Source organism: Ochotona curzoniae, unplaced genomic scaffold, assembly GCF_017591425.1.
Source record: "Ochotona curzoniae isolate NIBS_2020 unplaced genomic scaffold, NIBS_Ocur_1.0 scaffold_2587, whole genome shotgun sequence".
Lineage (NCBI taxonomy): Eukaryota > Metazoa > Chordata > Mammalia > Lagomorpha > Ochotonidae > Ochotona > Ochotona curzoniae.
Genome location: NW_024467096.1, coordinates 300,543 through 327,546, shown reverse-complemented (window position 1 = coordinate 327,546; position 27,004 = coordinate 300,543). Strand labels below are relative to the sequence as shown.

The window sequence follows — 27,004 nt, the reverse complement described above, 5'->3', positions numbered from 1 at the left end:
AGCCTCCTGATATATGAAGAGTTTTGTTACCATTATTTTAATTAAATGTATTCCCTTTAACAAAAATTGTACCATGCTGAAGTTTATGCTACACTGTTCTCTGGAGCTCTTTCTTTTTTCCTGTCTTACCACCTTTACCGATGGCAGTGAACTTTAGGCACTGAAAGAGTGATTACCTTACATGATCTCACTTTTTGTGTCTTCCTTAAACTTGTATGTTGGCATTGTGGTTAATCTTAATATCTTGCTGTTCACAGATCTTCAGTTGTCTTGTCCATTCATTAATGTATACTCACTAATACACACAGTTCTCGTAGACTTAATTCCTAGAAATGGAATTATTAGTTGAATTCAGGGTCAACTTGTCTTCACTTTTAGATAAATAGATTCTTATTTTGTTGCCTTCCCAAAAGTTTATACGAGTCTGGCTTTCACCAGAATTGTGTCCTGGCATCAGACAGCGACCTCATTTTTTTAAAGTTTTTTTTTGGGGGGGGGAAAAGGCAGATTTACAGAAAAGAAGGATATTACAGAAAGAAAGATCTACATCTGCTGGTTCATTCCCCAAATAGGGACTATGACCAGAGCAGAACCAATCTGAAGCCAAGAGCAAGGAGCCTCCTACCTGCTATGTGGGTAGAAGTTCCAGGGCTTTGAGCTATCCTCCCGCTGCTTTCCCAGGTGCAGGCAGGGAGTGGGATCAGAAACGGAGCAGCCAGAACAGGAACCAGCACCCATATGGCATGCCAGTACTTGCAGACAGAGGATCAGCCAGCTGAGCAATCATACCATTCCTCTGTCACCTAATTCTAATACATAGTTTTCTCGTATTTTCTCTTTATTTTACAAGTTGACAGGTGACAGTTTATTAGATTATTGAGTTTTTGTTACATTTTTTTTAGTTGTGAGTGAGGTTGAACTTCTTTGAACATTTTTGTTGGACATTTATATAACCATCTATTCACACCCCCTATCATCTTTACTATTTTAGTGTTGGTCCTTTTGAATTGTAAGAGTTTTTTAGCTTTCAAAGGCACTCAGGTTTTTGGTTTGGTTTGGTTTCTTTGTTTTGGTAAATTTGTAGTGTTTTTTAAAATGAATTTTTAAATCATTTGTATAATTATTTTACATTAAGATGTGACATAAGGATGAAGCTTACCTTACTCAGTGGCACTTACCTCTCTTCTTTCTTGCCCATCTTGTCAAGCCAAGACTAAGCTGATCCATGCTTGATTTACTATCAGTATTCTCATGTGATAAGCCTGAGATAACCATCAGAGAAAACAAGTGCTTTGAATGTTTGTTTTGTTCTTTGCAGTTGAAATTCTTTACCCCATTTCTGAGTAGAATCCTGGGCTACCATGTTTGGCTGAGTTGTTTAGTGTCCTTACTGAGTTTTGTGATATTGCTACTTTGTGTCTGATCAGATTTTAGAATTTAATCATGTGATTTCATTTAAATTTGGAACTTCAGTATTTTGATTTCTTTACCCCAGAGGTTACCCGTGAGATAACAACATTATGGTAATATCTCTTTTTCAAAGATAGAATGGACTTAAGATTTGTTAGGTTTTTTTTTTAAGATTTATTTTATTTTTATTGGAAAGGCAGATATACAGAGATTAGAGACAGAGAGGAAGATCTTCCATCCGATAGTTTACTCCCCAGGTGGCCGCAACGGCTGGAGCTGAGCCAATCCGAAGCCAGGAGCCTCTTCCTGGTCTCCCACGCGGGTGTAGGGTCCCAAAGCCCTAGGCCATCCTCAACTGCTTTCCCAGGCCACAGGCAAGGAGCTGGATGGGAAGCGGGGCTGCCGGGATTAGAACCAGCGTCCATATGGGATCCCGGGCGTGCAAGGCGAGGACCTTAACCAGTGGGCCACCGTGCTGGGCCCAGTTAGATTTAATCGAACTTTTTTATCATTTAAATTTTTTATGCAATGTATTGTTTTAGTGTGGAGTTCTTAAAGGAGGAATATTTTCAAGATACATTTACTTGTTTGACAGGCAGAGTTAGAGAGAGCAAGCTTTCATCTGCTGATTTACTCCCCATGTGGCCATAAAGATTGGTGCCAGACAGGCTGAAACTATGAGCCAGAAACATCGTCAGAGTCTCCCAGGGCTTGGACCATCTTCTGCTGCTTTCCCAGGCACATTAGCAGGGAGCTCGATAAGGAGTAGAAGGGACTTGAACTGGCACCTGTATGAGATGATTGTATTGGATACAGTGGCTTAATTAGCTGTGCCACAACCAACCTTAATTAGAGACATTTTAAGAGATAACTAGGAACACTGAGCTGTTGAGAGAAATCCTACCTAAATCTCACATCACATAGTTTTTTGGAGGTTTTGTAATAATAACTTTTTGTATAGTGACAGATTCCTTTCAGTGCCATAGCATTGCTTCCCTAAGCAGATTTTTCAGAAGTCTAAAAATAGCTTTTTGAGGTTGATACTTTCTCATTGTGTTAGTAATCTATGTATTTTGTGCATCTGAAATGATACTTTTGTGTTAAAAGACTATATTTAGCTTTTAAAATTTACAACTAGACTGTGAGCATTCTCATAGCCTGTCTGATAATTCCAACGAGAGAGTACGTTAAGACAGTGAAGTGCTAGAGATGCTGAATCCTGGTCTTTTTCTCAAAACAACTGCTTTGTATATAGTGTTTCATGTGAATTTATACTGGAACATCTGTAAATTTAACAGTAACATTTATTTGAGCCCCCATATTTTTCACAGTGCAGTGAATTAGAATTTACATCCTGAAACAGACATGTTAGCCTGTCTCTGATGTGTTCTGCTTTGTTGGCATTATGAATAAAATATGCTGCCTAACAAGAAGATACCCTTTCTACTTCAAATGAGACCTAACTGCAAAGTACAGTGGAATTACTGGTATTAATATGAACATAATATCTGTTCTTTAACCTAATTTTGTACACTTTTGCATTAGTTGCATCTAAGTTTTGATTCCTTTGGAGTTCTGTAGATTTATACATACCACTTAATCTCTGGATGAATAATTTATGTATGATGTTGATTTTCCCTGATACGTTTTTTTTTGTAATTATTACTTAGATTTTAATTATAGGGCTTTTTGTTTATCTCTGTTAAATTTTATGTTAGGGTTTAGTCTATCATTTCAGCTTGTTGGAGCCTTTCAGTTTCTGGTTCAGTCTTTCATTTTAAGTCGTTTTTCCCTAGGTTTATGTCATTCTTAGATGACTTTTGAAATCAGATTGTAAACTATCTGTGGTGCCTTGAACTTGGCTAACACTTTTTTTAATTGAAATGTTTTAGTTAAGTCTTTATCAGAGTTATCAAACCTAACCTGTTACAACATTATACCATTCAGCTATTCCTTCATATTTATTGCTTAGCTGTTGAAGACAGTAGCTTTTGTAACCCCTAATACATAAGTCACACATGGGAAGGACAGAGCTTAAGTCATAAAACTCAAGTTTGTTGAGGTTGCTGTTGATCTTCCAATCTCTTTAGTGTTAAGGTGTACTATGATTCTTTAACAAATGAAGCAAATTGTAATTCAGTGCTGTACTACTCCTGGTTATTCATAAATACATCATGATTATCTGTCAGATTAAGGAATTAGTAATTTAGTAACTTTCTTGGATGAAAGCTTTGCCATTTGTACTTATAACCTTTATAATACCTGAAAGTCACCATTCCTCTAATGGTACTTACACATCTTGACTATCCAGAATCCCTAAGGAGCAGAAGTGTTCTGGAGTTTATTTTTTTCCCAGATTTTGGAATATTTTCATGTGCATACTGATATTTTGGGACTAGAACACAAGTGTAGATACAGAATTTATGTAGGCCTCATATTACCTGTTCAGAAAGCGTATCAGTAATGGTACGTACTAGTTTTAGTGTTCATTGTTGCCACTGGGATCTGTCACATGAGGTCAGGTATGAAATTTGCCATTAGTGAAAACATGTTAGCACGTTGTGGGTTTCCTGTTAGTCACTTGGGTACAGATACAGACTGGGCAGAAGACAGATTTAACTAGTTGTAGACAAACCCCATGTTTTTACTATGTGTATGTTGTGTTGTGCTTTGTTTTGTTCTGTTTTACTTTACATGCTGTTAGGTATCTGTCACAACTTTTTAGCTCTGACATTGTAGCCCCAAACGAGCCATAGACAATACTGGGCATATCTGTGCTCTAGTACATCTTTATTCATTAAAATAGGTAGTAGGCCATTGCCATTGTTTTATGTCCACTGTGTTACAGAGAGACAGTAATGACAGACTGTGGAATTCAGTTGCCTATGGATGGAGATACAGTGGAAAAGGGAGCAGAGTCAGTGACACAATGTCTCAGTGGTTTCCTGAACTCTGTTGGGTACATTGACCAGACATCTTGATTATAGATTTCCCACTGCCTGAAAAACTCCTTTCATACTCAGTTTAGAAGTCTAAGTCTCTTTTAGACTTGAGTTCCTCTGTAGTTGCTACTGATATTTAGAAAATGCTCAATAAATGCTGAACATTGAAATTCTCCAGTTGGTAAATAAGCTAATTTAAAATGGGGACATTATGGAAGTTTGTTTACTAGCAGTTTTCCCACACAGCAACTATTAGCACATAGTGACTTGTGACCTTGGTTTACTTCACTGATACTGTTCAGGGTAAGGCTAGTGCTCTGTGCCTCTTTCCTACTTGACAATAATTTTTTTTTCTTCACTGATCTTGGATTGGTATCTATATGTTATTTGAACTTAAAAGCTATAATAAACTTGTGAGTGTGGTAACCTCATAGCCTTATAAGTTATTCTCATAAATTATTATGTAAATGCTGTATAAGTTATTCCTTATTTAGCTAATTGTGTAAGAGAAGTGATTGTTGTAATAATTATCAACTATCAGATAACCATAAGATCTTTGTGACTATGGGTTGGAGACATTTTGAAGAATATTCTGTTCAGGCTTTCACATTATAGCCTCATGATTATTTGAGTTGCATTTACTGATTAGCAGCAGAGGTAGGGGTCGAAATTCATGTTTCCTATTTCTTAATTTAGTGTTCCTTCTACTACTATGCCACTTTTCTCAGTAGGATATGGGACAGCAATTCTTTGCCTAGAAAATAATCAAGCTTTAGGATAGGTGCTAGCCTCTGAAATCATGGTAATCAAAAGGTGGTTTAAATCTGTTGATATTACTAAGAAGATATGGTATGCTTCATTTTACTGTTGGCCATATTTTGAAATAGCTTGGCATCATTGAAATTGAATACATATTTTCTTTAAGATTGGAATAATTGATTATTTTTTGTTAATAAACTCTTTCAGAAAGATGAGGTCTATCTTAATCTGGTGCTGGACTATGTTCCGGAAACAGTATACAGAGTTGCAAGACACTATAGTCGAGCCAAACAGACGCTCCCTGTCATCTATGTCAAGGTATGTAAAAGAGAACAGTTTTCCACTTTAGAACATTTTTACTGTGAGTGAAGGGTTGTGCCCAGTGAGTTTTAGCAAAATTGCTCTTATTTCACAGGAAGAAAATATCCAAGAAGGTGTTACTAGAGTGCCATTGAAGCTTTCTATAGTTCATGACTCAGATGCTAATGATAGACTCTGATAAACTGCATGACAGTTGTTATGTTCTAAAACTTCACAATAATAAAATGGCCACCAGTGCAGAACATTCATAATAGAAGCTTTTATTTTTTAGGACTTTCAGTAGTTAGAGCATTTTGACGAGTAGTCAAGAACTCATTGAATTCAATCCTGGAAAGTAAAAATTGACCCCAAGTTTTGAGTTTATCATGATTTGGTTAGTGCATACATGTATGATAGTGGGAACTAAAAGATTCCTGGGTGTTTTTTTTTTTTAATTATAAATTTAATATAGTAATTTTGTTAGGATTTTGGGGGCCCGGCGCGGTGGCGCAAGTGGTTAAAGGTTCTCACCTAGCACGCCCGGGATCCCATATGGGCACCGGTTCTAATCCCGGCAGCCCCGCTTCCCTTCCAACTCCCTGCCTGTGGCCTGGGAAAGCAGTCGAGGACGTCCTAAAGCTTTGGGAACCTGCACCCGCGTGGGAGACCCGGAAGAGGCTCCTGGCTTCGGATTGGCATAGTATCGGCCCGTTGTGCTCACTTGGGGAGTGAATCATCGGACGGAAGATCTTCCTCTCTGTCTCTCCTCTCTGTATATCCGCCTTTCCAATGAAAAAATAATAAAAATAAAACTTTAAAAAAAAAAAAGGTTAAAGGATTTTGGACTAGTAGATTTTATTCTAATGATTATCACAGACAGCTTGTTGTTTCATTTGAACTCTTTGCAGAAATCTTGATCTATTTAGAATGATGGTGGTTTGGATCTACCTACCTTCTGGCACTTGCTAGTGCTAAAGAGGGCCATGGAACTTTTATGAATCAGAAGAAACTTTAGAGTTGGTTTCTAAAGGTCAAATTTTGAAGTCTAATGTTGCTACTTAGGTAACTGATTCAAGAAGACAAGTCACTGATTCAGTGTCTACTTAGCATCCATATTTTTCAAGCTGTGAACTTAAATGCTAGTTGAAAACTCATATTTAGAGACAGAGAACCAGGTGCGTTTTTGTGAGCCATCATCACAAAAACATGTGATTCTATTATTTGTTTTAAGCAAATGTTAAAGAGAAAAAAAATAATTCATTGAAATTTAGATGTGATAACTCTGTGTGCAGACTGTATCCTTTGAGGCTCAGTTTTCTCTCCTGTAAAAAATGAAGATAAAATATGCATCTCACAATGTGATTGCAATGATTATATAATCAAAGAGTAGAAAAACACTTGACTCAGCAGTTAATATATGTTAAATAAATCCTACGAGGATACTTCAAAAAGCCAATGTAAAATGAAAGTAAAAACTGTTCATTTTGGAGGAGTGGAAAAATCTGTGCATAGCTCTTCCATAACATATTTTTCTATGAACTTTTTGGAAACCTCTTTTATTCCAAACTGTTTTAAGGAATTTCTCACAATCAGTTTCTTCTTATCCTTACTCGAGTTATTTAATGATTTTATTTCATGCCTCTATTTAATACACCAAAATAAGACAAAATAAATAAAACATAACTAAAAGAAGTTAATTACCAAATACACTACATAATATTACATATGTGATATTGGGCAACTTGCTTAATCTCTCTGTACTTTAGTTATTTTATATTAAAAGGATATTAATACTAGTACTTAACACAGTAAGTTGACTCAATATAAGTATCTCAAGTTGGATAAGTTGTAAAGAAAACAGAGTTGTTTGCACTTACTGTTCTTGTGCCAGGTGGAGGGACATAGTTGGTGCTGTCTTGTTGGCAGAGCTCCAGGTGACGCATGGCATGTCATGTCAAGAGGGAGAGTGTGGGGGCCTGCACAATGGCTCAACCAGCTAATTATCTCTCTTCAAGCACCAGGGTCCCATATGAGCACTGGTTTGTATTCCAGCTGCTCCACCTCCCTTCCAGCTTCCTGAGTGTGGCCTGGGAGAGCAGTGGAGGAAGGCCAAAGGCCTTTGGGACCCTGCACCTGTTTGGGAGACACAAAAGAAGCTCCTGGCTCCTGGTTTCAGATCAGCTCATCTCCAGCTATGGGACCACTGGGGAGTAAACCAACAGTTGAAAGATCTTTCGCTCTGTCTCTCCTCTCAGTAAATCTGCCTTTCCAATAAGAAGAAATAAATCTTTAAAAAAAGAAAAAGAGGGAGAATGTGTGTTGGTCTTTTCCCCTTTTGTTATGCTTTTTTTTTCTTTTTTTTTTTTTTAGTTAGCTAATTTGAAAGGCAGAATAATAGAAAAGCTCTTCCATCCACTGGTTCATTTCCCAAATGACCCCAACTGTCAGGACTGTGCCAGGCCATGTCATTCCATAACCAGGAACCAGAAATTCCACCCTGGTCTCCCACAAAGGTAACACGGCCTCAAAACTGGTCCTGTTTTCTACTGCCTTCCCAGGTGCATTAGTAGGAAGCTGGATCAGAAGCAGAATAGCTGGGACTCAAGCCAACATTCCTATGTGAAATGCCAGCCTCATGAATGGTGGCTTAATGCACTGGGCCACAACACGAGAATCTTCTTATCTAAAGCCACTGGTACTCAAGCCATTAGATTCTGTCCTTACAACAACAGTTAATCACTTCCGAAAAACCTCATGTTTAGATACCGTGTGTAGGTTGAATTTCTACCTTCTTCATACTTCTTAATGAGTATTAAATTTATATATATGAATTTCTGAAAGAATAAATTATGATCAAACCATAAAATCTATGTTTTAAATAACAGCATAGCAAGTTTGTGTAAAATATTAATAAAATAGAAAGTTAGGACAATGTAAAATTTTCTAAATTATTGAAGGATGGTACAATATTACGTATGGTTAATGACACTTTAATGACCAATTCATTAAGAAGTAGCGAATTATTATAGAAATTGCATGAAACATATTAAAGATTAAATGCCAATGATACCCAGCATTTACTTATTCCAAAAGAATGTGCTAACTTATTTATTACTTTAGGATTATAATTCATTTGAAATAGGAAACATTCAGTTAATTTATACTATTTGTTCCAGTTGTATATGTATCAGCTGTTTCGAAGTTTAGCCTATATCCATTCCTTTGGAATCTGCCATCGGGATATTAAACCACAGAACCTCTTGTTGGATCCTGATACAGCTGTTTTGAAACTCTGTGACTTTGGAAGGTAAGCCAGCTCTGTTTCCTTTTCCCCTGTCCTTCTTTCTCCTTCTGTAATTTGTCCTTTTTTGATACTTTTATGACGTCAGTCTAAACACCTTAATAAGGGAGTATTAAACTACCAGGTTCCCTGTGAGGTAATTTTGGTAACATGCCTGAAATACTGTGTCTTCATCAAACAGTGTAACTTCTGCAAATTGCTCCTTTAGAAATACACATTTACAGAATAGTTTATATATAGGAGCTTTATTTTTTTTTTATCATAGGTTGTAAATGTCTGTTAGGAAAATGACCAAATAAATTTCTGTACATACACATATAATGTTACAAGTTCAGCCATTAAATGAATGAATGAATTATTAAGAGCTGAAAGGGAATGATCTCTGTAAAGTATTAAATAAAAAAAGCTAAGTCAAAAGTATGCATGCAGTATGCGTCCTACTACTTTTTAAAAGTACATGGAATATGTACATGTGCATGTATATACATGGATTATTTATGGAATTAAGCATAATTTATAATATTGCTTACTCTTCAGTAGATAAATTTTGATAATATACTGTAGTTGGGAAATTCAGTTTTGCAATGATTATACTTTAATATTTGGATTTATATTTTGTATATGTACTTTGTAAAGAAGTAATTTTTAAATTTTTTAGTGTTTGCATATTATCGATTATCATGTATCTTTTCAACTTAAAAATTCACCTTAATTTTGGTTTACATAAAAAGTCCATTATTATTATTTATTATCTGTAATATGCTATGTATAATTATATTATTTACTATAATAACATGATTATTATCTATTATTTAATTTTTCTTGCAAACCCCAACAAAATTTCTTTCTTAACGTCATTACTTCACTTGATTATATATATATAAGACAGTATTATTTCCATGGCTGTCACTATATTGTACCTCTGTGACCTAACCTTTCAAGCAGTAGGTAGCCACTGCCTAATCTGATGAGTTTACCAATAAGAGTACCTTCCCTAAGAATGACTGCCTGTTGTAAGACTATTAAAGGACTGTGAAACAGCAGACTTGATAGAGATTCTGTTCAGAATAATGTCAAGACCATTGATCTTTCCCTTTCTCCTTTCTGTCACCCTTTCAAACAGATAATTTAGAAAGAAAATATTTCAAAAACATTATAATTTATTGTTTAACAATGTATAGTATAGACTTTTATTTTCACTTTTATAAAAAGAATATATTAAGACATTAGATTATCGAGGTCATAACATCATTTCTAATATTAATTTCAAATTAGAACTGATTTGATGTTCTTCATAGATATAGTTACAGGAATGTCATCAAACTTTTTGAGATAACATATTTCTCACTTACATTATATTCAGAGATTTTATGTTGCAGCAAATGAATAGTCCAAAAAGTAAAAAGTAAATAGGCCCTGGTTTAGCAGAAGAACAGGCAAGGCTATAAACGTAAGTGAAATGAAAACATGACCATTTCATGCGTATACATAAGTAATCCCGGGTTATTAAAGTCTGCTGTGGTGTGTCATTCTGTCCATCTGATGATGGACATATTTATTGATTCTGTATTTTTGGCTATTAGGAACAGTACTATAAGCATGTTAGTGAAGTTATCTTTTTGATACAATGAGTTCATGTCTTTTGTGCATATACCCATTAGTAGTATTTGCTGGATCCTATGGCAAATCTGTTTCTAGCTTTTAAGAAACTGTTCTGTTATCTACTGTGGCTGCCCTAATTTGCACTCCTGCCAGCATTGTAGAAGGCTTCTGTGTTCTTTGCATCCTCACCAGCCAGCATTTTTTTATGGATGGATAATAGCCATCTGATGTTGATGTGGGTTGATGTGATACTTTATTATGGTTTAGATTTGCATTTCCCTGATGGCTAGTGTTGGTGAGCATTTTTCATATTTTTTGGATTGTTTATATACGTGTGTGTGTGTGTGTGTGTGTGTGTGTGTGTGTGTGTGTGTGTGTGTATTTTTTGAGACCTATTGAAGTTCTTTGCTTGTTTCTTAATAACACTGTTGTTCAGCTTTTTAGTTGCCGATATATTCTGGGTGTATCTTTCATTGGATAGGTAGTTCACAGATTTTTTTATATATACTATTGGATATCTGTTGTCTCTTGATTGTTTCTTTTGCTGTGCATGTTGAAGTGACTATTCTTTCTCCAGTGTATGGTCTAGGCACTTTTGTCAAGTCAGATGCCTCTATGTATGTGGATTTTTTCCTGCACTCTATTCTGTCTCACTTATCTATTCAATTCTTAATGCCAGTGCCCTGCTGTTTTAATTAATACAGGTCACTATAGTTCTTAAGTATTTTAGAAAGATAATTTGAGTAAGAGAAATCTAAACTTGCCACAAAAGTTTCATAGGCTTTGAATCATATCTGTAAATCATATGTATGCTCTAACATTGAAGCATTGAAGTAATGAATAGTTAGAGAATTAACAAATTTACTAGAAAGTGGATAAATAAAGTAGTTGAATCTATAAGGCTTGAGATATCCATCTAAGCTAGAATTCATATAGTAAAATAATAACAAATTTATCACCCTTTTAGAAATATGTTGAGTGATGAGTATTCAGTCTTACATGAGCAAATATCAGAAAGTATAAGGAAGATAAAAGGTCAGTGTAGAATGGGCATTTGTTGCAGTGATCAGGTGGATGCAGAGAGTACTTACTTCCAAGCTTATAGTTAGAGCCCCAGCTCCTACATTCCAATCCAACTTGCTTCTGGTATAAATCCTGGGTGACAGCAAAAGATGACTCATGTACTTCAGCTGCTGGTCACAGGAGGAAACCAGGTGTAGTTCTAAGCTCCTGATTTGGCTTGGTCCTTCCCTGACTGTTGCACGCGTTTGGGAAATGAAATGCTAGATGGAAGACCTTTGTCTGCCTTTCAAATAAAATTAAAGTAAATAAATAAAAAATAAAGCCATTTGGGTGCAAAAATTTTTGAAATCTATACTCAGCACTTTAAAAACTTCATGGAAAAATCCATGTGAAAAAAACTGTATGGATTTCAAATTTGGGGGCCAGAATTAGTGTGTATTTTAATTCCATTTTCTCGAGGTACAAGAGATACAAGGTGCAAGACATACCTTTTTCTTTCCTGTGCCTCTGTATATTATGGATATGTAATTCAAGCAATAGAGCAAAAATTTTTCTTTTTTTCTTTAGAGGACAGTTAAAAATGCTTTTTTAATGTAAATTTTTGCAAAGTGTTATAAATTTGGGTAGTGTGGTTTCTTTTTCAAATGTTCTGTAATGAGGTTATGTGAATCTGAAATAAAGTATTTCGTATTATTAATAATAGTAAAAGGTATGTCAAAGTTTCAATTCAAAACTTTTTTTTTTCTTAATTAGTGCAAAGCAGCTGGTCCGAGGAGAACCCAATGTTTCGTATATCTGTTCTCGGTACTATAGGGCACCAGAGTTGATCTTTGGAGCCACTGATTATACCTCTAGTATAGGTGAGTACTGAATTCCTAATATAATGCATGTATATATTAATTACATTTTGATTTTAATAACCTGGTACTATTAATCTGTAATTTCACTTCTATAGAAAGATGAATGTGACATATAATGCATGTTTTCTTTACAATGAGATAGCTAAAAGAGAATGTTTAAAATTTACCTTTAATGAAGGCAGTGTTGATGTGACAGTTAATATGCTGCTTGGGGTGCCTATATCCTGTAACTGGAGTGCCTGAGTTTGAATCACAGCTTCCATAATGCACATACCCTAGAAGGCCACAGATGATGGCTGAGGCAATTACGTGCCTCCCCTTCACTTGAGAGACTTAGATTGAATTTCTGGATCCCAGGTTTATTCTGACCTAGCTTGGCTATTTCAAACATTTGGGGAGTGAACTTGGTGGATGGGAAATTTCTCTCTGTGTTTTTCCCTTTTTCTCTCCATTTTTCTCTCCCTTCACCACTCTATGCCTCCTTTCTTGCCTCCTTTCTTACCTCTCTCCTGTTTAAAAGGTTTTTTTTTTTCTTCACAATTTCACCTTTTAGAAATTAAAATATGCCTACTATCATGAAGCTTCAAATAAATGCTAAGTACATTCTGTTGCTTAACTTTATTTTTTAAATCTTCCTGAATACTTACATCTGAGTAAATATTCACTAGTTGAGAAATTTGTTTAATGTTATTTCATGGGAGTTTTTCAAGGTGACCAAATAATAGTACCTACCATTGGCTTTGTCCTTCACAAAGTGTGAAAACAAAAAATAGTTGTATTTCCAGAGCACAGGCTGCAGTTTGCCTCCATCTTAAGGAAAGAAGTAAGTGTCAGATCCACATCTCCCTTCTAGGCAGAGGCCTTTGCAAATCTCAGATTCCTGGTGTCACGTAGATAATCCACCGCAGTAGCAAAACAGGTTGCTTGGTTTTGAACCCTACTGGATCCAATAGAATGATGGTAAACCTAAGCAAATAGCCTACTTAGTACTCTACATTGCAAGGTACCTGGGGTATAGAACAGCAGGAGATCTTACCTCCTGAACATGAGAAGTAGGGATGCTTACTCCCTCACATTTGGGACCCTCTACCCCAACCTTATTTCTGCCATTGATCACCAGGGACTGCTTAGTCCAGATTGCCATTCAGCAATGCTCCTATAATCCTGCTACCATACCCTTGCTTCTTTAGTGGGACTAAGGAACATGCCCACCACAACCAGTACCATCTCTGACAATAGAAAAGAGTATAAGGAGAATGCACTGTGGGACCCACTAGAATGAAAGCCAAACTAAGGCATCATGTTGTTACTCAAAGGCACATCTTCAGGGAAAACAATGATTTTTTTTACATGAGGGCCACTGCTTAAGTGACAAAAGTGATCCTGCAGATGTGTTAATACCAGCGTAAAGATCTAAGAAACTTCATTGCAGCACAATCAGTAATTGCAAAAACATGGAAGCAACCGAAATGCCCATCAATAGAAGATTGGATAAGAAAGCTTTGGTTCATCTACTCCATGGAATACTACTCAGCTGTTAAAAAAAACAAAATGCAGTTCTTTGTGGCTAAATGGGCACAACTGGAAACTATAATGCTAAGGGAAATGAGTGAATCCCAAAAGATTAGATACCACATGTTCGCCTTGATTTAACCTGTAATTTATTGTTTGGTTGTTTGTTATTTTTTGAACGTGTCATTGATGCTGTCTCAACCCAGATGTTTCGAAGAATGGAACTTGCATTATTTTTAACATATTGTTTACCCAATACTATGTCAATTAATTCCATAATGTTGTATATTGATACTGAGGCCTTGTTGGGGCTTTTAACCGACCGGATCTTTACTCTGTTAGACCTATCTTCAGACCATAGAAGGTCTCCCCAGGAGGCCACTGAACTTATCTGGACAATAAGACGCTGAACTTTATGCTAGGCATGTGTTTGCAAGCAATGAATCTCAACTGAACTTGAACTATGGTTATGCAGCAAGGTGGAGGAATCCACCATGGGGGGAGGGGTATGGGGAGGGGTGGGGGGAATCCCCAGCGCCTATAAAACTGTACTACACAATACAGTGTAAGCAACAATAAAAAAAAAAAAAAAAAAAAAAGAGTACCTCTCCAGAGTAATGCTTTAGGAACAAACTCCTAAGCAAATAGGTTGATGAAATGTTTGATAAAGAATTGTAAAAGATATTCAAAGAATTATAAAAGAATATAAGGATGGACAGATTCACAAAATCAGGAAACCAATGCATGACACGATATTATTAAAACATTTGGCAGATACAGAGATACTAAAAAGGAACTAAACCTTGGAAATATGTAAGTAAAATGAATAAAAAATATGGAAGTTTCAACAATATATTAAATATTAGATCAAGCAAGTGAAAAAAAAAATCTGAACTTGGAATGTGTAGTATAGTGTAATATGTTAAGCTGCGATTTGCAACATTTACACCCCATAACAGTGTCAGTTTGTGACAGCAATAGATTATGGCCCAAAGTACTTGGATCCCTGACATCCATGTACAAAACCGTGATGAAGTTCCAAGGTCCTGTCTTCATCATGCACCAGCCCAGACTGTTTTGGGTATTTGGGGAGTGAATCATCAAGTGGAAAATCCCTAGCTCTGTCTCTTATCTCTGTGTCACTACCTTTCTAAATAAGAAAATATTTTTAAGTATAAAAATATTACCTGAACATGAACATAGATTTTAAGAAGTAGCACAGTCAGATTTAAAAAAAAAAAAAAAAAAGAGCAATGAAGATTGCCTTCAAGACCTCTGGGGCACCATTGAGTGAAATAATATTTGAGATTTTGGATCCCCTAAAGAAGAGAGGAGTAAAATCGTGGTAAAACTGTTCAGCATAACATAAGGATATCATAGGTGAAAATATTTTAACACTGAAAAAAGATATGCTGTCTGTGGATAAGACCCATCCAACTCCAGATACCAATAATCAGAAAAGATCCTTATTACAGTGCAATTATAATTGAACTGTCAAAGGTATCACATGAAGAGAGAATTGTAAAATCTGTAATTGAAAATGGCAAGTCACATTCAAGAGAAAACTCATTAAGCCAACACAATATTTTTGAATAGAAAACTTATAGACCAGGAGGGAATAGAATGATAATTTCTAAGTTCTGAATGGGAAAGTGCTTACCAAGAATGTTGTGCCTGGCAAAGCTATCATTTATAAATGAAGGGGAATGGGGAAATAAAGACTTTTTCTAAGACAAACACAAGCAGGAAGTTTATTACCACCAGAATACCAGTCAGTTGCTCATCATCACAATTAAATACCTAAGCGAACCTAACTTTCAAAGGAAAAAGGTTATTTTTGCTATCATATGGAGATTCACAGTCCAGTTGTGGCCACCCATTGATGTGTTGTCTGATGAGTGTTAGATTTACCAACCAGCCATGAAAGAAAAAACAACGGCCAGATACAAACAGGCCTTTATTAAGCAAAGAGAAGTCCATTCCTGGGCCTTTCCCTGCACAGCAGAGGAACAAACAGGAGAGAAGAAGACCACAAGTGGGAAAGACAAGCTGGATAGTGAAGACAAAGGTTTTATACCCCTTCTGATGTGGGTGCTGGCATCAGTACTCATAGGGCAAGGAATGTGGGCCTGTGTCCCATCATTGGCTCGTATGTGGCCTTGACTGCCTTCAGAGCATGACAGATCCTCTGGCTGAGGTCACTGTGGTGTCCACCCACTTCTTGCAACCGCATAACCATCATTCTGGCTTCTTGGTAATAGAAAAAGGGGTGACAAAGTCAATCTGGCTACTTCCTGCTGGAGAGGGGCATTGTCCTAAGTGAGGTCTGGAAGTTGCTCCATGAGTACCTGAGTGTAGGTGTTCAGTAACATGTGATTGAAAGTAACTTGTGAGTCTTCCTTTTTTTTTTTTTTTTATGATGATGAATCTTATAAAGCAAGGGGCAATAGTTAGTAGGGACCTGTAATTATCAGTGGAATGAATAGCAGAATCAGCCATGGGGATTCCCAAATATCGAGACCACAGTTGTTACCTGGGTCTAGTAAATTATTGAGTCTGTTACATATTGGTTGTGAGTTTTTTATACCAGTTTTCTTTTTTTTTTTTTTTAAGATTTATTTATTTATTGGAAAGTCAGATATACAGAGAGGAGGAGAGACAGAGAGGAAGGTCTTCCATCCGATGATTCACTCCCCAAGGGAGTGCAACAGCTGATGCTATGCCGATCTGGTGCCAGGATCCAGGAACTTCTTCCGGTCTCCCACACGGTGCAGGGTCCCAGAGCTTTGGGCTGTCCTACTGCTCTCCCAGGCCACAAGCAGGGAGCTGGTTGGGAAGTGGAGCTGCCGGGATTAGAACCGGCACCCACATGGGATCCCAGGGTGTTCAAGGCGAGGACTTTAGCTGCTGGACCACACTGCTGGGCCCATACCAGTTTTCACTGTGCCCAATCTATATAGGTTTCCCCTTTACTTGCGATTGGAATATCCAGTGCTCGACAATTTTGTAAGGCTATTTCTGCCAGTGATGTGATCTGTCATATGTAAGGATCTGTTAGGTTAACATGAGGTACAGCAGGATTATTAGTAGGACTGGAGGCAGGAGAGGCATGTTGGCATTTAAAGATTAGTGTCTTAGGCCCTATCTGTTAAACCCCCCACAGAGATGAGGTAGTGGCTCAGATAGGTTTGAGATGGGAGAGATGGTATTAGGAGAAGTGGCAAGGATCGCTGTTGAGATCCTGTCCACTGTGGCTGAAGTGAGACCGGGTGAAGAGTCTTGAGCAGTGGTGAGCCTCCTGGTTGGAGAGGCAAGGCATCTGAATCCACTGTATAGTATGTGTAGTAAAGGCGGGTCCATTGTCTGTGTGGATAACAGTCAAGAGGCCAAACTCTGAAACAAAGTGTCAACCAGGATGAGTAAATATCTGACAACTTTCTGCCGAATCTGCTGAAGTGATGTCAGCAAAGACTGTGTTCCAAACAGAGTGAGGGAGGTCCCCAGTGTGATTAGCATGTTGTGTCCCAACAACGCAGTGGGGCACAAGGGGATGATGACCAGGAAGAAATAGGTGAAGGGTATTCCTTCAAGAGTACACAGCAAATGACCCGTTTGTAAGAGTTTAGAAGGACTTTTGTTAGGATCCATAACCAAGATCCAGGAAGGATAGGTGCAGCCAGCATGCGCAGACAACACAGAATAGGCAACCCCCATATCCACCAGGAAATTGATGGACTTATCCTCTATCTCAGTGGAGATCCTGGGTTCAGCCAGGGTAATGGGATGCCCATCCCCAGGCCCTGTTAATCCTCAGCCAGTCTCAAGAGTTCAGATGTTGGCAGGGTTGATAGGATTGCTTCAGGGGAGGGTACAGCACTTCATAGAGGTGGATCATCAGAACCCCAGATCCCAACCTTTGGCAGTCCTATTTCTACTGTCCCATTTGCCTGAAATATGTACATGCCTTAGTAAGCTTGCGAGGGCACAGGTTTGGACATTGGGGGGACTGCCTGCATTTAAAGCAGGCTTCCAGCAGTGCCTGGGCCTCACAAGATACAGCTGGGTGTAAAACTGCCACCAGTGCCTGGGATTGGAGAACTTTTTCGGTAACCTTTTCTGTAACTTTGCCTGTCTTGCCTGTTCAGCCTTCTCCTCACGAGTTTTTAGACTCTAAATGCCATTTTTTACCAGTTTCTCAGATAGGGGTTTGAGGACCCTCCTTCACTCAAATATCTGAAGACTGGAAAGTAAAATGGTTTGCCAAAACCACGGCCCCTGAGGGAGATTTTTGGCTTAATTTAGTGTATTTAATGAATTGAGGATGACATGATGTCTGCTATAAATTTGAGGTAAAAATACATGCTTACAGTTAACTTACATTGTACATTAGAGAAAATAATGAGAATAACATGAATAACTTGTTTGATACAGGGTAAACAGATTTTAACAATATTCAAACAGGTATAGCCTGTAACCGTGGTAGCCATCATTTGCTATACCAGGAGAACTTGGGACAGAACAGATAAAGCAAAGTTTAGGGCAGGAACGGAGATCCCAAAAGGTCTTTAGTAAGATATTTTGGACCACTTGCAGTTGCAGTGACAGACATTGTCCAATTTCATGAGGATATTAAAATTGAATGTGCCCTCCGCCAGTCATTTTGAATCATTGTCTGAGAGGTAAGACATTTGCAGCCTAACACCTGGTTTAGTCCTGTGCCTTTGAAATTAGCCAGTAGACATCCCAGTGGAGTCTGGAGATTGTAGGCCCGAGACTAGAGTTGTCCATTCTGTCCCAGTTGTCTTATGATTCATTCTGGCTGGAGGAAAATGTCCTCACCTCAAGAAGTGAACTAGAAAGGGAACCCAGTTTCCCACGGAGGGCGTGCCTGTGAGTGGGACGTCTCCCTAGACAATGAGAGGGCCCTGTTAGCACCCTGGGTGCCCAAACGAGCAAGTCATCAGTGAATGAGATGTCTCCCTAGACACAGAGCTCAAACAGGGTCCAACATGCCTGGTTACAACAGATCAAACAGTGAATAGGACTTTTGGGACTGAAGTGGCTAGGCAGAAGGGCTTACCTGGCCTACAGCTGTGTGGAGCTGGCAAATGTTCCAGGAGGTCAGTGGCTTGGAGAGGAGTGGGGAGACTCAGGCTCCACAGGTGGAGTCTAAAACCCACCGCCCAGGTTTCAGCACCAAAATGTTAGATTTACCAACCAGCCATGAAAGAAAAAACAACGGCCAGGTACAAACAGGCCTTTATTAAGCAAAAAGAAGTCCATTCCTGGGCCTTTCCCTGCACAGCAGAGGAACAAGCAGGAGAGAAGACCACAAGTTGGAAAAAGAAGCCGAGTAGCAGAGACAAAGGTTTTATACCCCTTCTGATGTGGGTGCTGGCATTGGACATGCCATGACATATGATGTGACATGATGTGACATGACATATAACGTAGCATCACAATTAACATTACATGTGATGGTAGGGCAATCATATATTTGACATTTCTACCATGCTGGTTTGTTAAAATTTTAACTCATCATGAATTTCTAGTAAATTGAATCCACTAATTCTGTAGACGTCTGCAACAGAGATGTGTACTGATAAACAGTTATCTTCAATCTTTGGCTTCTTTTATCCTCTTTTAACCTTCTAGCTAGAATTTATCATAGCGAATGTGGTCCACTGGGCATAGACAAAAAGCTAAGATTGAATTAATTACCTCAGGCCAGGGTTATGTAAGTGGACACCAAATTATTTTACTTTTAAACATTGTGTGTGAGGGAGTTCCTTAGTATGTAAGTTTTTATACAGCCACACAAAAAATGAATATATAGGCCAAAATATTCCACATTATAAAAAAACTAAAAAAAAAAAAACCAACAACAACAACTATAACTTGGCAATTTTTTTGCTTCCTGATACAGGTAGAAATTCTCTTTTCTAGAGAAATATCCCTAAATAGAAGTATATTATTTGTATTTTGCCAAGAGGCAGAATGCCAGAGAACATTTTGCTAGAGTCTAGGGCTAACAGTTCTTCACGCAGCATTTTTTTTTTTTCACCGTCATTGTGAATTTTAACACAAGTAGAGAAGGCATACTCTTAAATTGCTTTTTTTTCCTAAGATGGGTCTAGACGTTACAGGGCTGTACAGATCGTGCCTTGCGCTCTGCTTCACTAGAGGAGGGGAATTATGTGTATGCTGTGTCATGCTAAAATCTATTCATGTTTGTGATAGTTGGTGTTTATTAAGGAACAAATGAAAAGTTGTACAAAGAGTGATTAGTTTGACCTCAGGTTTATTGCTACTAGCCGAGCTGTTAAATGGAGACAGGACTAAATTCTATCTACATTCTAAGTACTCTAATGACTAAATGTTAGTGAAAGTACTTTTGGCAACATAAAGTACTATGTTGTGTTTCTTGGAAACATAAAGCTATTGTGTTTGTTAACTTAGCTGTCCTCTAGAATAAATTTCAACCTGTGTCTTTATGGGTGTTACGGGTCTTTCCATTTGTTTTATATTTTGTTCGGGTTTATGATACAGGTTATATAAATCCAAGATACTGGGATAAATTGGACTACTGTCCCTTAAAATAAAAGCAGTTTATTTTTTAAAGTTCATAGGAAATGAAATTAAAAGGTTAGCTTAGGAGTGATCATTAAGTCTAGTAGTTAAGATTACCACATCTTGATCCAAATAACATGGGTGTAATATCCTCTGCTCCCAAATCCAGCCATTAGCAGTGATGGCTACAGTAATTGGTTTCCGGCTACCCACACTGATGACCTGGGTTGAGTTCCCTTGCACAGTCCCTGATATTGCAGGCTTTTGGGGAGTGAACCAGTAGATGGAGTCACTCTCCTGTCTAGTTCTCTCTGTGTCCTCCTCACCCCCGACCTCTCCCTGCCTCTCAAATACATAGAAAATAAATTAAAAGTTTTATTTTGAAACAAAATATGTTTGAAACCTATGCCATGTGTTTCAGAATACACATTTTTCATGGACTTGCTGAGGGCATCTCTCTATGTAAATAGATATAAAGCTGAATAGCAGAATGAAAATAAAGGGTTGATTAACACAGTGAATTGAGCTTTTAAGAAGCTGTTATTCTGTAACACTGAGACAGTTACTCAAAACATTGTTGTCTTTACTGGAATTAGAAATGGACCCTAGTCTAAGCCGTATTCAGTAGCTTCACCTTTAAATCTAATTATTTTTTGTCTTTAAAGTGTGTTAAGCTAGATAATCTTAAACACTGTGAAAGTAAGCATGGGGGCCTCGTGCGATAGTGTAGCAGCGGTTGAAATCCTCACCTTGAGCACTGGGATCCCATATGGGTGCCGGTTCTATCCCGGAAGCTCCACTTCCCATCCAGCTCCCTGCTTGTGGCCTGGGAAGGCAGCTGAGGATGTCCCAAGGCTTTGGGACACTACACCCTCATAGGAGATCCTGAAGAGGCTCCTGGCTTCAGATTGGCTCAGCTCCAGCCATTGTGGCCACTTGGGGAGTGAACCATCGGATGGAGGATCTTCCTCTCTGTCTTTCCTCCTCTCTGTATATCTGCATTTCCAATACAAATAAACAAGTAGAAAAAAAAAAGTAAGCATGGAAGTTATTTTGTCTTGCACCTCAGAAATCTGGTGCACTAGCCTGACTTCAACCCTTCTGTATGGTTGAAGTTTTATTCAGTTTAAAGAATGTCATCCATTTGTGCTATAAAGTAAGAGAAGAGATTTTTAGTATCTCCCAGAAAGAATATATGCCTTCTTAGTAAGTTGACTGATTATGAATTGGGGATGACTAATACAGTTGTCAGCTGAAGCTTTTGATTATTAATTATCAATAATAGCTACTAGATAATAGTATTCCTTGATGTTTTGCCCACCTTCCACATTTGTAGCAGGGTACTGCATAAGAAAGTGTTTCTCACGTTTATATGAATGCATAATTATTCCTCTGCAATTTTTCCAGCCTTGTCTTCTGAGAGGAATTATTCTCTAATAAAGAGCAAAGAAGTGAGTGCATATTACTTTCTTTTTAATTAGCTAAGTAAAAGGATATTTTAAACTTTAGGTCAAAGTAGATAATTTAGATTAATAAGGAGTTGTAATTATTTAGATTTGATCAAAAATGGAAATATCTTTATATTGACTCACATAAAAAGTCCTTAGCAGATTTTCTTTTATTTACTTCATTTGCAGAAAAGGTACTGGGCAAAATCAACATGTTTTCTAAATGACTTTTCTGTCATTTTTCTAGGTCAGTAAAAAAAAATACTCACTGGAACAAAGTTTTCATCTCACCATATCAGAACTCTAAATTGTCTCCATGCCACTCTCTTCCCTACTGTAGATTGGAAATCCTAGCAATGATTCGCAGCCATCTTCCTAAAGTAATTGAGCATAGATACAAATTTAGGAATCTGGAAACTGAGAAGCAGCTATTCTAGCAGGAAACCTTAATATCCAGAATTAGAGTGCCTCTAGTCACCACTAGTTTATTCCCCACGTGACCATGATACCCAGGGCTAGGCCAGGCCAAAGCCAGGAGCTTCATCCAGTTCTCACAAGAGTTCCAGGACCCTAGCAGTTTGGCTCTTTTCTATCAGGGAGCTGAATCAACAATGGAACGTCTCAGAGTAGAACTGGTACTCAGTGGGATGTTGGCATTTCAGGCAGAGAGCATAATATGCTATACCATTATACTGGATCTTGGTAGAACTAAGAGAGAAAAAGAATATATTGTTAATATAACAGTCATGTCAGGACAGTAGAGACAGGGCAGAAAATATCCTGAGTAGGCCAGCAATGCACTTTAAATCTTTGTAACTTAATGCATTTATTTATTAATAAAATACTAATTTTTTAAAGTTTTCTTTAAACACGACAGATTTCTTAGATTTATTTTATTTTTATTTGGAAGGCAGGGTTACAGAAAGAGATCTCCCATCTGCTATTTCGCTCACCAAATGGCTAATGGCCAGAACTTAGCCAATCAAAGACGGAGCCTGGAAATTTTTCTGGGTCTCCCACATGGGTGTAGGCACCCAAGGATTTGGGCTATCCTCCTCTGCTTTCCCAGCCAGAAGCCTGGGGCTGGATCTGTATTCAAGCAGCTGGATATAAACCAGTGCTCATATGGGATGCCAGTGCCACTTGTGGAGGCTGACCCTATTATGCCACAGCCCTGGCCCCCAAGGATTAGAGATTTTGCTTTGACTTAAAAGTGCATTATTTTTATCATTCATGGAATAAAATTCATACTTCCTTTACCGTTCCTTTGCATTTAAGCACATTTTTCACGTTTTTCTGTCCTGATCTTTGAACATAAAAGTCAGTCATTTAAAGTTTTAAAATTTTTCTGACAGTTTAGTTTGGCTTAAAACCCAATGAGTATGGAAGATTTCTTAATTCCTCTCTGTGAGTACCTATTAATGTGCAGATTGTGTCTCATTTACTTTCAAGTGTAAGTAGTCATGTCATCACTCTGATACTATTCTGATACTACTCTGATTTCTTGTTTTGCTATTTGAAGAAATGAAAACCCAATGTTTGCCGTTAATAGGCTTTAACCTTAATATAATATGCATTTTTAAGATTTATTTATGTATTTATAAAAGCAGAATTACAGGGAGATCTTCCCTAAGTTGGTTAACTCCCCAAAAGGCTATAATAGCTGTGGCTGGGTCAAGCTGAAGCCAGGAGCCAGGAGCTTTTTCCAGATATCCCACATGGGTTCAGGAGCCCAAGGAACTGGGGGCTATCTTCATTTCTTACACAGGAAGAAGTGGAGCTCTGGGTCTGAAATCAGTACCCATATGGGATGCGGCTGCCGGATTCCATGGTTTAACTTGTTATGTCACATCTTTGGCCCCTATTGTAATATATTTAGGGGCCTGATTTGCTCTTTACCATATTTAATGCTTAATTTTAAAATGCATTGAAGCTTTATTACTTTTCTGTCTTGGTTTATTCAATCTTTATATTTACTTTATAATCAAGAAAAGTTAGGAAATGTGCATAAACATTTAAAAACTGAATCTACAAAATGCAAATAAGCATTTGTTTTCTTTCCTCTTCAGATGTGTGGTCTGCAGGCTGTGTATTGGCTGAGCTGTTGCTAGGCCAACCAATATTTCCAGGAGACAGTGGTGTGGATCAGTTGGTGGAAATTATCAAGGTGAGAAGGTTTAATCTAAATTTTTTAACTGGAAGGAATTTTGGTTCTGTTATAATAATATTACATACACAAAGGATCACACCACACAATTAAAAAAAAAATCTAGGAAGTGACCTAGTTACAATAACAAGTTTTGGTTTGTAAGAGGCCACCAACCTTTTGGTTTCTAATTTAACTGTTTTTGTGTTGTATGTTTCTGGAAAAGTTGTTTTGTGTATCTGATCAAGAAATAGGTGTATTGGGACAAGTGTTTGATGTTGAAAGTTAAAATACAGCTTGGGATACCTACTTCCCATATCAGAGTGCCTGAGTGTAAGTTTCCTACTTCCAGTCCTGGCTTTGTACTGATGTGTTTGTTCCTGTGGGGGCAGCTGATGATGGCTCAAGTGGTTTGATGCCTACTACTTAAATGACATTCCCAAATTGAGTTTCTGGCTCCGTACTTCAGACTTAATCCAGCCCTGGCTGTTAGATGCATTTGGAGGACCAATGGTTGTAAGATTTCTCTTTGTTTTTGTTTCTCTGTTTCATGCAAATAACAAATGAAAAGAAAAATAAATTTTAAGTTGATGTATTTTTAAAAGTACTTAGAAAGGAGTAGGCTCACTAAAATGTAAAGCAAATAAAAGCAAAAAGTGTACCTTTTTATTCAACATGCTTTCTCTGCTAACACTCAGGGGAGTACATAGAACTTTATAATTTTTCAGTATGTAAACATTGCAAGATGAAAAATGAATGTGTGTATGGGTAGATTATTGATATAAACAGAATTTCTAGTTAAAGAAAATAAATTGCCTGCGTTTGCACTATTAGATGGATTCATATAATGCCAACTGTCTTTGAGACTTTATTTGTGGTTTCCCAAATTTTCCACACAATTGTGAAATTTAATGTGTCCTTAGAAGTTATTTAGACCCTTCCTTCACATACAGTGAAAAGGCCATGAAGTTATCTTCCTGGCAGATGACTTTCTGTTGTTTCCCTGAATGCCTCTCGGCATCAAGTTGCTGCTTAGGAATATAGCCAATTCTGTATTTGTACAGCTTGAATTCAGTTTTTATATACCGAGCCTAGACTCTCTGGTTACTTCCACCAGTTGAGCCTAGGTCCATGATTAAGTTAATTTAAGGTCTTTTTACTTCTTTCCGTGAAGTGTTTTCATTAGAGATGATCCTGATGGGTGTCTGTGTGTGTGGGTACAGTGTGGGATTAGTGCTCTTCCTTAGTAGCTATTTAATTTTCTCAAAACTTACATTTGAGCCCAGTGTTGTGGCGTAGTTGGAAAACTACTGCCTGTGACACTGGCATCCCATATGGACATCGTTTCATGTTCCTGATGGTCTACTTCAATCCACGTCCTTGCTAATGGCTTGGGCAATCAGCAGAAGCTGGCCCAGCTTGCTACCCACTTGGAAAACTTGGATGAAGCTCCCGGCTCTTGAGTTTAGCCTAGTCCAGCCTTGGCTATTGTAACCTGGGAGGTGAACCAACAGATGAAAGATCTCTGTCTCTGTGTCTCTCTCAATCACTCTTTTAAAATAAATTTTAAAAACACACACAAATAAATATTTACAACTGAGACCATGATGGTATGCAGGTTTTTTTTTTTTTTTTCCGTAGCAGGGAGCAGTAATCATCTTTCCCTGTCAAATTTTACTGCTACCCTTTGTGAACAAAAGTACTTCTTTTATTTAAATATTACAGTCAGATCTGAATTTGAGTAATTTGTCTTTTATTTCTCAAGAGCTGATTTACCTATACGTCCATTATTTAAAATCATGTGCTAATGCATAAGTTAGCAAAGTTTTCCTACAAGGGGTAAGATATTTTTAGACTTTGTATGCAATAGACAAAAATCAAGGAAGTTCATATGAGTGCCTAAATAACTAAAGAGAAACATCTGTACATTTGAAAAATATGATGGTTGGATGGTTTGTTTTGTGGTAAGGGGTGGTACTTCATCAGAATCATGATTTTGCATGCGGCACATAGCACGTCTATTAATTGGGATTCAAAGTTAGTATTTCCTGTCTTGAAACTAGCTACAAGTCTGTGAAAATGAATTCTTAGCTCACACAAAAACTGATAATGGACTGTATTTTCCTGATTTTTGTGATAATATAGCCATCAGTATTTCTTGTATCCTGGCTTTTCCCTTAATGCGTAAAAGCTCACTGTACTGCAGTACTCTTAAAGTGATACTTTTCTGATTGTCTTCAGAATTATATTATCTCTCTAATGGTTTTGTTTCTGGATTTTATGTTTTGTTTCATCTTTACTTTTAACTAATTCACTGAACATACAAAAGAAAGTGCTCAGGAAATTAAGTAAACATATGTACACCCATATTTTATGCCTGCCATTAAACTTTAAAGTCTAGCTCTTGTTTGAACGGCTTTCATTATGTCTTTGTAATTCAGTTTTCTACTGATATTTTTAGGTATTAGTGGGATCTCCTTTTTCACTTGGGACTTAGTTGGTGAATTGGTCTATAATCAGTTTGCTGCCGTACCACTCTTAAACAGAACTCTCTTCTTTATTTTGTTGTCTTGCCATTTGTACCTGATGAGCTATTACCACTTTTCAGTAGTTGTAAAATCATTGTCCACATGTATTTTGGTGGTGGTATGAGATAAAGGAATTAGAAGTATCTTCAAACATTCCAGGGTGCTTTGGGATATCCAGTTTCTAGAAGCTTTTATATTCTTGAGTGTATGTGCCAAGAATAGATGGAATTACCAATACTGATTTATTACCCATGTAGTAGCCTGAAGTTACATGTTGCATGGAGCTTAATATTTGGGTGCTTCAAAAAGTTTATGGAAAATGGAACTGAAAGATAGGTTTAAGTTTTGGAAAATAAATTTTTGAAATCTATGTATGTGAAAGTTCAGCAGAAGGTAATGGAAAATGTGTATCATAAACAAACAGTGCATAATTTTAGTTTTTTTGCCCCAACAGAAACATTTTTTAATTCCATTTTCCCATGAACTTTTTGAAGTCAACGTTTGCACATTTTGTGTATGTATATATGTGTGTGTGTGTGTGTGTGTGTGTGTGTGTGTGTGTGAGTATGCCCACATGTATATGTGTGCTTTGTATAGTTTTAA

General features: G+C 37.4%; 1 protein-coding gene across 3 annotated transcripts in view; it reads left to right on the top strand.

Moving 5' to 3' along the window:
- Window positions 1–27,004, top strand: part of GSK3B (glycogen synthase kinase 3 beta) — a 156,191-nt gene that overhangs the window by 77,037 nt on the left and 52,150 nt on the right. For all 3 annotated transcript variants that reach the window (XM_041002660.1, XM_041002661.1, XM_041002662.1), the window contains exons 4-7: window positions 5,319–5,429; window positions 8,588–8,718; window positions 12,091–12,197; window positions 23,797–23,894. In XM_041002660.1, the coding sequence (XP_040858594.1) occupies window positions 5,319–5,429; window positions 8,588–8,718; window positions 12,091–12,197; window positions 23,797–23,894 (447 nt within the window). The remainder of the gene's footprint in view (window positions 1–5,318; window positions 5,430–8,587; window positions 8,719–12,090; window positions 12,198–23,796; window positions 23,895–27,004) is intronic.